Here is a 13,951-nt window from a genome sequence, read left to right on the forward strand (position 1 = left end):
TCAACTGCATGTCCCAATTTAGTAAAATGTCAAAATTAGACACTTAAACAAAAAAGTCAATTACACTGCACCTACTTTGAATTTAGTTTGAGACAGTAATTTACACATTTTTTTATTTACCTCAATTTTATTCTTCTTTGGATAGCGAAATGTTTTTTTTTTAACTACTCGGATTAAAGATTTCTGTGCAATTGCTACAGGTTCAAGGGCGGTTTTTGTGCAAGCTCCCCAACCAATTAGACCGTAAGTCAACACAGAATTTGCCAGTGCATGGTATAGGTGTTTCAAATTCCCGACATAAACTATATTTCTAAGTGGGATGAAAAAATGTATCAAGCGCTGAATTTCTGCAGTTATAGTTTCAATTTGTTCATCCCACCTCAAATACATAGTTATTTAAAGATATTTTATACTTTGAACACTACTCAGTTTTTTGCAGTTGCAATTCACCATCACTGAACAATTATGTAAATGAAGTTCGTGAATTTCATTAGGTTGTCCCGCGGAAGTTGCACTAAAACGTATGAACTTTGTTTTCTTTTGACAGATCGAATGAGTTTTGAAAATTTTTCAATGTAAAACCTATGAAAACGTAAAAAAGTCAATTGGGGGAATATTTTAATGATAATGTATGGGAAGAAATGGGACCTAAACATTTTGGCGTAAAAAGCGGGAAAATGTAAAATTGAGGAATGTAAAACACTGCCACATAATAATGTGTGTGTATTACCTATAAAATAAATCATGGCTCGCCTCTGGTATCTACAGGCTACATATGAACAAAAATAAAAAGGTAACTTATCAATTTTATCTTGAAAAAACTTTATCACCTAAAAATTGGTTAAAAACTTATTTTTGTATCAGTTCTAAAAAAAATTTTTTGTATGTGCGACATTAATTTGATTCCGCCAAAATAGAATCTACTCCAAAAGAAAGTTCTTCAAGTTTTTTTACCAACTCATTGTATGCTTTTAGAGGCACACAATCGTCAAAACCACAACCACAATCTGTAGGCTGAAAGTAACCTTGGGTAGTGGTGGGGGGGCTGGATGGGTAGGAGGGGGTAGTGGAGCTGGTAGTGCGGCGGGGGTCCAGGTTGCCAGGGGGCCCAGGGGGGCCGGGGAAGCCTGGGAAACCAGAGGGGCCGGGGAAGCTTGGAAAACCAGAGGGGCCAGAGGGCTGATAGGTAAAAGTTTGGTGTTCTTGAAGAGAGGTAGTATGAGGCAAACCATTAGGATAAAACGAGGATTCGGTTGTAACCGTTATGCGTATAGATTTAAGATTTTGATTAAAATTGAACAATTTTGAAGTAAATGAATTTAACCTGATTGTAGCTATTCGTAGATCCTTTTTAAGCCGGACGTTATCTATCTCGAGAGATCTAACATCTGTATCGCTGGCGAAAAGAAAGTTTCCTTTTGGTGATTGTGAGATGTTGTTAGTAAACACTTTTAACAACTTTTCTTGCGTTTCTCTAATTATATTCTCAATGGCCTTTTTTCCAAAAACACTTTCTGTACATGGGTTTCCTTCTTGTTTGGTGATTCTGACTACTTTCCCTCCAGCTGTTGTTTTCATCCCCAACAGCAACTTGTCCAACCCCCCCTCTACTGCCATAGCTGTTATTTGGTCTCCAGCTTCCTCTATCCTCTCAGCTTGTACCTTATCATTAAGAATATTCAATGATTCTGTTTTTATAGCAAATAGACTTCCCGATCTTTCATCGCTCGAATGAAATGCGAGGATGAATAACTTGCCGTTTTCAAAGTCAAAAGCTAACTGATTAAAGCTGTGCTTTCCCGTTGTAAGTATTTCAACTTCTTTGTGAGAATCACTTTGTGACATATATGTGGTTCCATCCGCTGCATAGTATCTATTGTCTAGTTTGTCCACAAATTCATCCCAGGGTGGTATAATTCTCCTGGTCAAGACTGGGTTCAGTGTGCTATTGGAAACAAAATATGTTTGCGACTCTATGGCCACAAGTACCTTCCCATTTACATATCCGATGCGCTTTGGTGGTACGCTTGTTTCAATAACCATATCACACATGTAGTAATCCGAACAAATTTTTATTAAACTATCTTTACACTGACCGGTTTGAGAATTTCCGAAGCAGTTAGTTTTCCAAGTATTTTCAGTAACATCACTTTGACCGATAGTGAGTCGTATGCATACTAAAAATATTATTAACATAGTAAGATGACAAAAGTTCAACTTTCTTGAAGCCATTGAAAAGTTGTCGACAAACTAGAAAAAAAAAACATACATTGTTAACATATGAATATTTTGGATGTTTGTAGCACTAACTTTGTGGATCATCAATATATATAATATTGTTGAAAAATAGCAACTTGTTAAATAACCCTAAAGAGGGCAATGTGTTGTTGCCAAAACTAGTCGGTTGTGTAAACAAATAAAGTGATTCACAAAATTAAATATTTTTTATTTCCAAAAATATATATTATAATGGTTCTGGATTAGTTATTTGGTGACATTAGAATGGTAATGGGCCTGCCACACACTCGACGAGTGGCATGGGAAGTAGCGAGGAAAGGAGGCAGATACGTAGTGTGGCAACATTACTCGTCATGCCGCACGTCATGCTCCTCGTCGTACCCGCCGCTCCCTATTTTGTCGGTTTTTTGAGGGTGAGTCAACTGGTAATATGAGCGCGAGTTAGTGGCCACATGATCGCGCGGTCGCAGCACGCATCAAGCGCTCGCACAAGACGCACGAGTCAATTTTGAATTATGTATATTTCTTTGTATGACATTTTAAAATTATTATTTTTTTTTTTTTTTGTTGTTTTATTTACAAGATACAAAAGAGGTGAAACAAAGTATTAAAAAAAGGATAATTACATAGCAATGAAATACATATCAATGAAATACATATTAATGAAATACATATTAACAGTAAAAATAGTAAACAAAAATTCCCACAAAGGCATGGCCTGTTCGTACAAGAAATGTTTATGAATTTTTGCTCCTATAAATAAATAGACAGGTATAATATTTTTGTGTAATATATTCTGTAAAAGATTAAAAGGTACTTTTTTATTTTATAGTAATTAAAAAAGGGAATAAATTTTTTTAAAAAAACGTTAAAATATTCCATTATTCCATATTAATATACATTGATATAATTAGCTGTACTAAAAATGCTTAGCGCGCACGCTGTCACAGTTTCATCGTCCATTGTATAGAAAGACAAATAACAGTGTGGAACGTCGCAATTAATTGCGCGAGTAGAGCAGTGTGTGGGCGGAGAGGGCAACGTCGGGCGAGAGGGCGGCAGCGTGAGGAGCATGAGCATGAGCAGCGCAAGGAGCGTAGTGTGGCGGGGCTATTATATGCACACAGAGGTTAATTAAGGTAGTTTCAAACAACAATAATTTAAAGATCTTTTTACTCAATTTTTACTGAAGTTTTTAAAGTGTTTAAATCTTTGCTCGCGAATCTCATAAAAATATATTTATTTAACACATTAAAATATTTTTTGGTCTAAATTGGCGTTTCTGTTGACTTGGAGCATCTTCATCTTATTTAGATATAACTTATTTTCAACGAGTTTTTAAATCTAGTGATAACACATGTACGTAACTTGTTTTAAAAATAAAACAATAAAATATATGCTTACCCCGTTAAAGGTGTTTTCTCTGTGGTTACAGTAAGTATACAAGCTAGGAACTGTTTATATTTATAAATTAATATGGCCAAATTGATGTTACCCCATGTTTTGGATAACATAGCACCCATTGAATAAAAATAACAGATTACGATGAAATGAATCAATAACATTAAGATGGATTTTGACATAGATGGATTTAACTCTCTAGGGGGTTTATCAAGATTGATAAATTCAAGAAATCTCAGCTTCGATACCCATCATGGTTGATACAACATATTTATTTAAAAATGTGTTTTTATACTAGAATATTTCATTTTCCGGACTGGCACCTGAAGCATGAGGCTGATAATCTTATCTTGATGTAAAAAATAAATGATTGAGGTATGCTGCGGTTGATGTACCAATGGAGTGCCGTATGGACCACTAGGTGTGGAAAGAGAATGGTGGTGATGATGATGATGATGATTTTGCTGGACATTAGAGAAAATGCTGAGAAATTCCTCAAATAGGCCACTGCCGAAACATCTCACCCAATTGTCACTTAAAATCAAAGCTAGAATATGTAGCTTTGGAAGTAAACTTTCAAATAATTACTATTAATTAATACAATATTTATTAATTCACTATCAATTAATTCACTATTAATTCATTCAATTTTATCCCTTTCAAGAGTAAATATTAAGCAAGATAAATTATAATGCAACTCTCAAGTAAAAAAAAACATCTTCGAGAAGGATACTTATATGAAATTAGTTTATATTGCTCTGATCTGTCATAAGCTAATTTAAGTGCTCATTTTACGGAGTGTATCATTCACTGTTTTGCCTACATATCAATAAAAAAATTATCGATTTCTTTTTCAATGTCAATTCCAAAATCAATTTATTTCAAAATAAAACCATATAGATATAGATATATAAAAGACCAATCCAAAATGACAATAACAAATTATGTACATATATTTTTTAATACTTACCACTAAGTAATTCAACTTGAAATAATAGTGAGACCCCTAAAACTGGAAATTATTTTCCTATTTAGGATCCTGTTATTATTCTGATGCGAAAATGCATCTTTAAAAAAGAAAGCAGTAATCTGTTTTTATAATGAATTTAATTTTGTGTTTTTTTAATGTGGCTTCACTCTTTTACGAGATTATACATTTTTATTCAATGGCACCACCAAACTGCTTTTTGTTAAATACATGTCTGAGTATGTGTGTGGGCATCTCACTGACCTCAAACCGGTTATAAGACCACATCCATTTCGCATAAATGCATTGAACTATGCCTTACCTATATTTTTTATCAGAACATAATGTGTTTTTAAAACCACATTGTGAGTTTTGCGTTCACATATGAAAGTGTAATTAGCACAATTTCAGGATTGCACAGAATAAAATTTTAACGGATCTTCGTCGTTATACGACATAATGTTACGCAGAATTATGAAGTCGTGATTGACAAGAAAAGGATTTTATTGCACTGTAACTGTGAAGAACAAATATATAGTTAGATTCGTAAATACAATTCAATTTATTGAAAAAGTTTGCAATAATATTTTGAAAGGACATTTTTAAAAAATATTTTTGATTTTTACGATTCTGATGATTTGATGTGGGTAAAGAGTTACACACAAATATGAACTAAGTAAATATGATAAAGTTTATATATTTCAAATGGTAAAGTTTTTCCGCCACTAAGATCATCCAAGGAGTTGATTTATTTAATTGGGAAATATCCCATACTACGAATATCAATAAAAATGTATGAAATAGATTCAGAATAATTAATTGTATCTTCAAAATCAATATGTATATTGTGGAGAAATGTTTTCATATATAACTTTTAAAAAGAAAATATGTCACTCAAAAAATGCGACATGTTTGGCATTGATAGTTGTGACGTCAAGATTTGTGACCATGTTCTAAAAACACTTGAATGGTTTGACATAAAGTTGAAAAGGAACATGAATCGTGACGTATTAGGGGCGTGGCCAATGCAATTACTGTTTTTGCGGGAATTACAAATTTAAAAGCATTTTTTATGCTGCTAATAAGTAGCACAATTTTTTTTTTACTGGACAGTATTTCATAGATCCTTGTTACTTAAAAAATGTACAAAAAAAGGGATACTTCCCTATTATGAGGAAGAAAACTGGTCCCAGGACACTTCCCTGCGGAACTCCAAAATGAATATGAGAATCTCTGTTTCGTGCATCTCCTTGTGATGTACGTAGTACTGTTTGTGATCTCAATGTAAGAAAATTCTTTAGTCACTTAAGAAGGAGCTATATCTTTTATACCGGTATGCCTTGAGTTTTTTTTTTAAGTGAGATAACATATCAAAATCAAATTTTATATTTTCTTTCTTATGTTACACAAAAATATTATAACTGTCTATTATTTATTATAAGAGCAAAAATTCATTAGAATTTCCTTGTATACCCATGAACAGGCCATGCCTTTGTGGGATTTTTTTGTTTACTGTTTTTACTATTAATATGTATTTCATTGCTATGTAATTATGCTTTATTTTTTGAAAACTCTGTTTTATCACTTATGTTTATTGTAAAAAAAACAAAAAACTTTTAATAAATAAAAAAAAATCCTTAGTTTCAAAAAGACTACAATGAGCTTATTATCACCATCAAGACTGTGATATTTTGAGTAAGGGCAGCCATGGCAATAGCCTAAAAGTTTGAGTATTGTAACATCAATATGCAAAAATATTTACTGAACCTTATTTATTTATCAATTTGTTTCTTTTTTGGGTGATACCGTGTGTGTTGGATTTGTTCCGACGTTTCGTCAAACTTTTACGTCGATTTTTCTTCTTATGATTTATTCAAGTACAGTAGAACTCCATTTATCCAAACTCCAGTCATCCGGATTGCCAAATATCAGGATCGTTATCAGGAAATAAAAAATAAGGTTGTTAAATACCAAAAAAGGGTGCTGACAGCCGGCCCGTTTATTCATCAAAGAAATTGACTTGACAATTCGCTATATTATTTCAAAAGCAATAAAAGTGATCTTAGAGTAAATTTTGCATTTTATTTCTAAACATTGTCTTAATGTAATGGTTGATCTAATTATCTGGATTTTTGTATATCTGGATAACGTCTGGCACTCATTAATCCGGATAGTTGGAGTTGCACATATTGGAATTTCCTATCTCTTTATTTTTAATTGTTGCGGGCAAAGCAATATTTTATATAACATTGATCAAGCTATTAAGAGGATAACGTGTCTATTTAATTACACATAAAAGATTATTGCTTGTTGTTACATAAAACGAAAAAAAAAGTAACAATACGACCCATTTAATTAAAATAAGGATGATTTATGCTAAATAATAAAGCTATTCATTGACACTGAGACAAAGATGAACAAAACACAAATGTGAATTAATTATATTATAGTTACTGTATATTACATCTTAATCAATGACGCGTTATTGAATAGACAATTAATAGCTGGATCTCTGTTGTATAAAATTTTGCTTTGCCCTCAACAATTGCAAATAAAGAGATAGGGAATCGATATACATGCAAACATTCACAAGAGAAAGAGATATACTCGTACATACTTTCTTAGTTCGGATTTTTGTGTTACTCTTTGTCATAACTACGATACTATGCGCTGTATGTACCATATGTGGTATGAAAAAATCTGACAATGAGGAACTTCAGCCCCGTAGGAAATTGGACACAAAAAATGTTTTTTTGCATGCGGTAAAAATTAGAGCAATTAAATTGTACAGCAAAGTTTCTTAAAAATGTACGAAAAAAATAATCAAAAATATTTTAATAAAAACTAACTACTTTCAATTACGTCACTAGTTTATATGAATCAACTAATGATAAGAGAGCTGTGAAAGATATCCGGTTTACTTACCTTCAATGGGCTGATCGGCAAAACTGCCCGAGAATAAGCGGAAGAGAACTTCTGACGGTACTTGCGGAGTAATTTCAGAAATACAAAACTTTCAAAAATCATAGCGCTGATAACACGATATATATAAAAAAAAAATTGGCTTAGTTTTATTGTCTATTAACAAATAAAAAAAATCACTGGATTTCCTCATTTGAAGAAACAATCTCATTCATGAAATGTTGTACAAAAACTCTGTTCCTACAGGAATGGGAGATACATCTCCCATGACTTCAAATTAGTCAAACAGATATGAAGTCCATGAAACAATATGTCATTGGGTAACAATAATGAAGAAAAGGAAGGCATTTATATACCCACGAGTTCAATTTTATTTATTTATTCATATATATGTACATTACAAAATGGAATATCTTAATTCATACATATAGAAATAATTAAAATAATAAGGTAAAATTAGGTATATATAAAAATAACACATAAGTATACATAATATCCAGAGTAATATGTTAAAAAAGTAAGAGAATCTTGTAACGAAAAACTCCCTCAGAGACGTGAAAAATGTCAATGTCCAAAGTGATATTGTTCAACATAGAGATTGGCAGGTTGGTCCTGTATATTGGAATGTGAAACAGTCTATGCTGACGCTTTCTAAGGTAATTATCCGGAACATAAAAGCTAATGCTCCGCATAATTTCAGGGTTGTCAATAATACCGCGCAAAAATCGAAAGAAGTGCGTTGTTAAATACACATTCCTTCTATTATTAAACTGCTGTAACCAAGCATACCCTGGAGGAACTCAGTGGGATAAAGCCATGGATAATATCCGCACTCCCTTATGTAGAGAAACCGAAGAAATTTCTTCTGAACCCTCTCCACCATAAGAGAGTACTTCAACTCACACGGTCCCCGAATCATCGAGCCACTTTCGAGTCTACTTCGCATCAACGAGTTATAAAGAATTCTCAGTACTTGTGTACTACCAAAAACCCTGGCAGTATGCAAGACAAATCCTAACATCTTCAACGAACTATTACAAACTGTTTCGATCTGATCATGAAATGTCAGGGAACTCACAAAAGTGATGCTGGTGTTCACAATCAACTTCAAATAATTTAATTCAGTCAGACCCGTTGCACACCTCAATGTCTGATTATCTCGGAATACATTTTTCAGATCTCTCACTGTTGTTTTGAGCTAGCAATATGTAAGACAAATAAAATAAGATATTTTAATTTTTAAAGAATATTTCATGCTTTCTTGAGATAACAGTAATAATAATTTCAATATTTTATTTTGTTAATTTAGGGAGGCCAACAGACATGAGTATTACATAAATAAAATATTATATAGTAAAATATGTAAAAGTAAAATCTGATGTAGTTTTGGGACAGAGAAGTGGTGTCTTTATGCCAAAATCTAATTGATTAAAATGTGTTGTAAAAAAAAAATATTGAGGCCAAAGGAAGTCATATTTAGCATAAATTTGTGGTATTTAGTACTAAATTAAAATGAAAAAGACAAATAAAATACTTTAATTAATTTGGTTACAATTATTAATTATTAGATAATAATATTATATCATATTTAACCCTTCCCTTACTGTGCCAAAAACATCCTCGCGTTACAGTGGAGTGTAGTCATTATACATTCGAAATTGGGAGATTTTAATCGGAAAAATTGGATATTCGTAGGCAATTGCTTCAATTATTTATAGTTGAAGTTGAAGTCAAAAGTGATAATATTAATGGTGCAAGCGCGAAGACCGTCTCTAACAAAACTCGGAGAGCTACTGACGTCTGACAGCGTAGTGTACTGGCTCTTGGATTTTGGCCTGCGTGATGCGTAAAATTGTCCAGCTCGCAAATACACCTGTAGTATTAAGAGTAAGATCAAGAAGGGAGAGTTAAGTAAACTGAATTATATTTTCTTTTTGATTATTAACATCTAAATAATTTAAGCGATTATTGAACAGATCACAGGACATATAAAATAGTTTTGACAAGAATTTGTTTCACATTTGGGTAAATTAAATAATGTTTTTTCATGGTCTGGGCTAGTGGAATTTTGAAAGAGTCAATATTGATATGATATGTGATTGTATATAAATGATGTAATTGTAAATTATTTCATAGTGTCCTATTTATAAACGTTTGGCACGAATCGAGGTCAAGTTCTTTTTTGAATTCGTCTGCTTCGCTACTTGAAACTCTCAAGGCACATATACAGGACGATATATTTATTCATTCACAAATGATTTATATTTATCGAGATACAAGTCCCAACTTCATGCGACTGTGCTGAGTTGATTCCAAACAGAAGAAGCGAATTCCAATTGACTTTGAACAAGTACAATACAATACATGTTATACATTTGTGACAGTAAACAAAGTCTGTACAGTAAAAACTGAAAACCATTTTCATGCTGTAAAAGTAATAACCTTTTACAATAAAAATTCTCTGAAAATGGTATTTGCATGTACTTTACCTACTCATTTCTACAAAACACATAAAAAATGTCAGTAAACAGTATTCTCTGTATGAGTAAAACTTATTATTCATCATAATCATCATTCCGCACCCAGTGGTTCATAGGGCACTGCATTGGTACACCAAATGCAGCATATTACGATTATCGGTTAAATGAAGATTAGGTGATCAGTCTTACACTTCAGGTAAAAGTTCAGGGACAGTAAAATATTGCAGTGTTAAACCACCTTTAAAACAAATACTTCACATTGACCCTGCCAGGAAGTTAACCCGGGACCTCAAGCATGGTAGGCGAATGCACCAACCTCTACACTACGAGGTCAACTTATCCTCACTAGATTTATTTTTTTAGGATTTTTACCTGAGAGTTTATAGAGTCAAAAACGCTCGTCCAGAATTCTGTTTCTATTTGACACACATAACCGTATTATTCATTCACCAGGACATATATCATCATCATGATCATTTCGTTATCTTTGCCTAATGATGCAAAGGGCACTGTGTTGGTTGGTACCCTAGTCACAGGGTGTCAGTGATCATTTGTTTGTTCTATTGTTTTTTATTTTAATGCAATATTTTTACAATTTATTAAATCTAGTAAATTAAAATAAAACATTAACGTTAAAAATCACTGTAACCAAATTAACAAAAGTTAAACGAAAATAACAACGATTTCACCTACCATACAGGAAGCCGTAATAGATTCAGAAAAATGGACATCTGAAAAAGTTGGAATAATTGGTGTGCGTGCATGAGAAAATGCATAAATATAAAAGTGAGTTCTGTATTTAAATATAGAGTGGTGTGGTGTTCTACCTTCTCTGCTTATACTTACAATGTGATGGATTTTTTGTTTACATCTAAAACATATTCAAGCAGTTTTTGGTTTATGCTCAAAATAAAAATAAACTAGACCTTAAAGAAAAATAATTTAATTATATATGAGTTCTTCTTCTTCTTCACATTTCATGTCGGGTCCTCCCGACGTTAACGATCACTTGGGAGAAAGCTTCCCTATCCTGAGTAGTGCGAAACAGCTCCTCCACAGTTCTAATTCTGGTCCATGCTCAGATGTTTCGAAGCCAGGAAAGCTGTTTTCTTCCGACCCCTCTACATCCCTCGATCTTCCCCTTCATGACAAGCTGAAGTATGGCATATTTATCACCTCTTAACATATGGCCAAAATATGAAATCTTACGGAGCTTAACAGTGGTGAATAGTTCTCTATTAGTATTGGCTCTACGTAATACTTCATTGTTGGTTATCATATTGGTCCAAGATATTCTTAACATTCTACGGTAGATCCACATTTCAAATGCTTCAAGGCGGTTTATAATATTGACTTTTAGAGTCCACGCCTCTACACCGTACAGTAAGATTGACTATATATAACATTTGATCATTCGTTGTCTCAGCTTACGGTTTATATTATCGTCACAAAGAAGATTTTTCATTTTTCATCCATTGTTTCTTGCGAATATTTTTTTCGGGCTTTAAGTGTTCTTTGCAGACATCATGAATTGTATTTTTAAAATTATTCCACTGCTGTTCAACTGTGTCAATGAATGAGTTACTGATGTGTAAATAAAATAAAACATAAATCCAAATGGTTTAAATATTAAATAATCCTACCTTTATTAGAAGTAACATTACAGAACGGACTGTGTTTAAAGAACAAAAAAAAATTTGAGCACGACATTAATCTACATCAGCTAATATCGAATCTACTCCAGAGAAAAGTTCTGTAAGTTTTCTTTCCAAATCGCTGATTTTAAGGAGTGCATCTACTAATTTTTGCTGCACTTCATTATGTGCTTCTAAAGATACACATTTATCAACATCACATTCATTATTTTTCAATGTATAGTTGGTCTGAAGGCCTGGGGGTCCCGTGGGGTAGTTATGGGTAGGGTTCCGAGGGTAGCCGGGGGGGTTTAGATACCAGTTAGGACCGGGAGGGCCAGGGGGAGCTCTAGGTGAAGGAGGATTGGTTGGAAAGGCAACATTATCTGATTCAATAGATACTTTCTGGTCATAAAGGGTATCATCTGTTAATTTTTTGGGTGTGGATCGAAGATTTCTATTGAAACTTAATAGCTTTGAAGTAAATGAATTCAACTTGGCTGTAGCCACTCTCAAATCCCTTTTGAGTCGGACATTATCCATCTCCAGGACTCTAATATTTGTATCACCAGTGCCAAGTTCTCTACTACGCAGTAATTGTGAAATATTGCCTGTAAATATTTGGAGTAATTTCTCTTGTGTTTCTCTGATAATATTCTCAATGGCTTTCTTTCCAAATATACTTTCTGTGCAAGGATTTTCCTCCTGTTTGGTAATCCTTATTAGTTTCCCTCCACCTGTTGTTCTTATTCCCAGCAGTAGCTTGTCTAACCCGCCCTCCACTGCCATAGCTGTTATTTGGTTTCCAGCTTCCTGTATTCTTTCGGCTTGTACCTTATCATCAACAATATTCAATGATTCTGTTTTTAAAGCAAATAGACTTCCCGATCTTTCATTGTTTGAATGAAATGCAAGGATAAATAACTTGCTGTTTTCAAAGTCGAAAGCTAACTGATTAAAACTGTGTTCTCCTGTTGTAACTATTTCAATTTCTTTGTTAGAATCTCTTTTTAACACATATGTGGTTCCGTCCGCTGCGTAGTATCTATTCTCAAGTTTATCCACAAATTCATCCCAAGGTGGTATAATTCTTCGGGTCGACATCGGGCTTAATGTGCTATTGGAAACAAAGTATGATTGTGACTCTATGGCTACAAGTACTTTTCCATTCACATATCCAATGCGCTTTGGTGGTAAATTAGTTTCAATAACCATATCACACATATAGTAATCTGAACAGATTTTGATCAAACTGTCTTTACACTGACTGTTTTGAGAATCCCCAAAGCAATTCGTTTTCCATATGTTTTCTGTAACATTGTTCTGACTAATCGTAAGTTGTATGTAAATTATAAAAATTATCAACTTAGTAAAGTGATTGGATTTCAGATTTCTTGAAGCCATTTGAAATATTGTGGCAGATAATCTGAAAAGAAAACATTTGGTCCCTAATGATTATTTCAATATTATGTGATAATTTATTCATTTGAAATTATTTTCAAACTTAATGCGCAACAATATTAGCAAAATAAAACTTGAAGATATAAACTGTATATTTATTATGTCATAATTACACTGAAATGATAATAAACCATACTTTATTATTTTTGTAGGTAAAATGTGACATTAGTTAAAAGCAGAAGCAATTATAATACCTGATAGGATTTCGGAATTGAGAAATGAACCACAGAAAAAATAGACTTATCGAAATGCTAACTAGTTATACTAACACAAAGTTATAAATAAAATATAGAGTATGAATACCAAAAAGAATTCAGTCTGGGATCAAGAATGACCTACATAAGTTGATAATATTAAAATTACATTGATACCCTTGATGAACTCTCTAAGATTGCGTTGTACCAAAAGTAAATATAACTAATGGTGTAGTGGGAAAAGCAGCTAACTGTAATTACACAGCTCAGGTAAACCTTATTTAATGTATTGGGCAAAAACCTCGTTTTTCCCCCTCTTTATTAAATAGATTTCTTTTAAAATTTAAAAACGCCATAGAATAGGTCATACACTCATATTTTAGATTTAGTAGGAGTGAAATAAAAGTAAATTATTTTGTTTATAACAATTTTTATTTTATTAACTCTCCGATGAGCGACAAGGTCTGTCCAGACCTTTTGTACTTTTAAAGCCGTGTAATATTTTTTTCTGCCATGTAAGAATCAAAAGTTTTTATGACTTTCTCAATGTCGGTGCGGCAAGCCCAACGGAAGCAAAAACAGCATGTTTTCAAATATTTCACAGCGAAAATTTATTTTTCAAAAACATTTTTCTATTTGAAACACTACAAGTGT

At 32.8% G+C, this 13,951-nt stretch overlaps 2 protein-coding genes across 2 annotated transcripts; both read right to left on the bottom strand.

Annotated features, from left to right (window-relative positions):
- Positions 1–125: 125 nt before the first annotated feature.
- LOC148276311 (uncharacterized) lies at positions 126–3,762 on the bottom strand. The gene is made up of 2 exons (XM_088234462.1): positions 3,643–3,762; positions 126–2,250 (listed from the first exon to the last, which is right to left on the bottom strand). Exon 2 carries the CDS (start codon positions 2,230–2,232, stop codon positions 895–897), a length of 1,338 nt encoding a protein of 445 aa, XP_088090588.1. The 5' UTR covers positions 2,233–2,250; positions 3,643–3,762; the 3' UTR covers positions 126–894.
- Positions 3,763–11,623: 7,861 nt separating this feature from the next.
- Positions 11,624–13,432, bottom strand: LOC148276312 (uncharacterized). The gene is made up of 2 exons (XM_088234445.1): positions 13,298–13,432; positions 11,624–13,068 (listed from the first exon to the last, which is right to left on the bottom strand). Exon 2 carries the CDS (start codon positions 13,044–13,046, stop codon positions 11,718–11,720), a length of 1,329 nt encoding a protein of 442 aa, XP_088090571.1. The 5' UTR covers positions 13,047–13,068; positions 13,298–13,432; the 3' UTR covers positions 11,624–11,717.
- Between the last annotated feature and the right edge of the window lie 519 nt (positions 13,433–13,951).

The sequence above is a fragment of the Micrasema longulum genome, unplaced genomic scaffold (genome assembly GCF_059751315.1).
Source record: "Micrasema longulum isolate JH-2025_06_02 unplaced genomic scaffold, ASM5975131v1 h1tg001243l, whole genome shotgun sequence".
Classification (NCBI taxonomy): Eukaryota; Metazoa; Arthropoda; class Insecta; order Trichoptera; family Brachycentridae; genus Micrasema; species Micrasema longulum.

Coding starts and splice junctions, on each gene's coding strand:
- LOC148276311 (XM_088234462.1), bottom strand. CDS start 2,232: ATGGCTTCAAGAAAGTTGAACTTTTGTCATCTTACTATGTTAATAATA.
- LOC148276312 (XM_088234445.1), bottom strand. CDS start 13,046: ATGGCTTCAAGAAATCTGAAATCCAATCACTTTACTAAGTTGATAATT.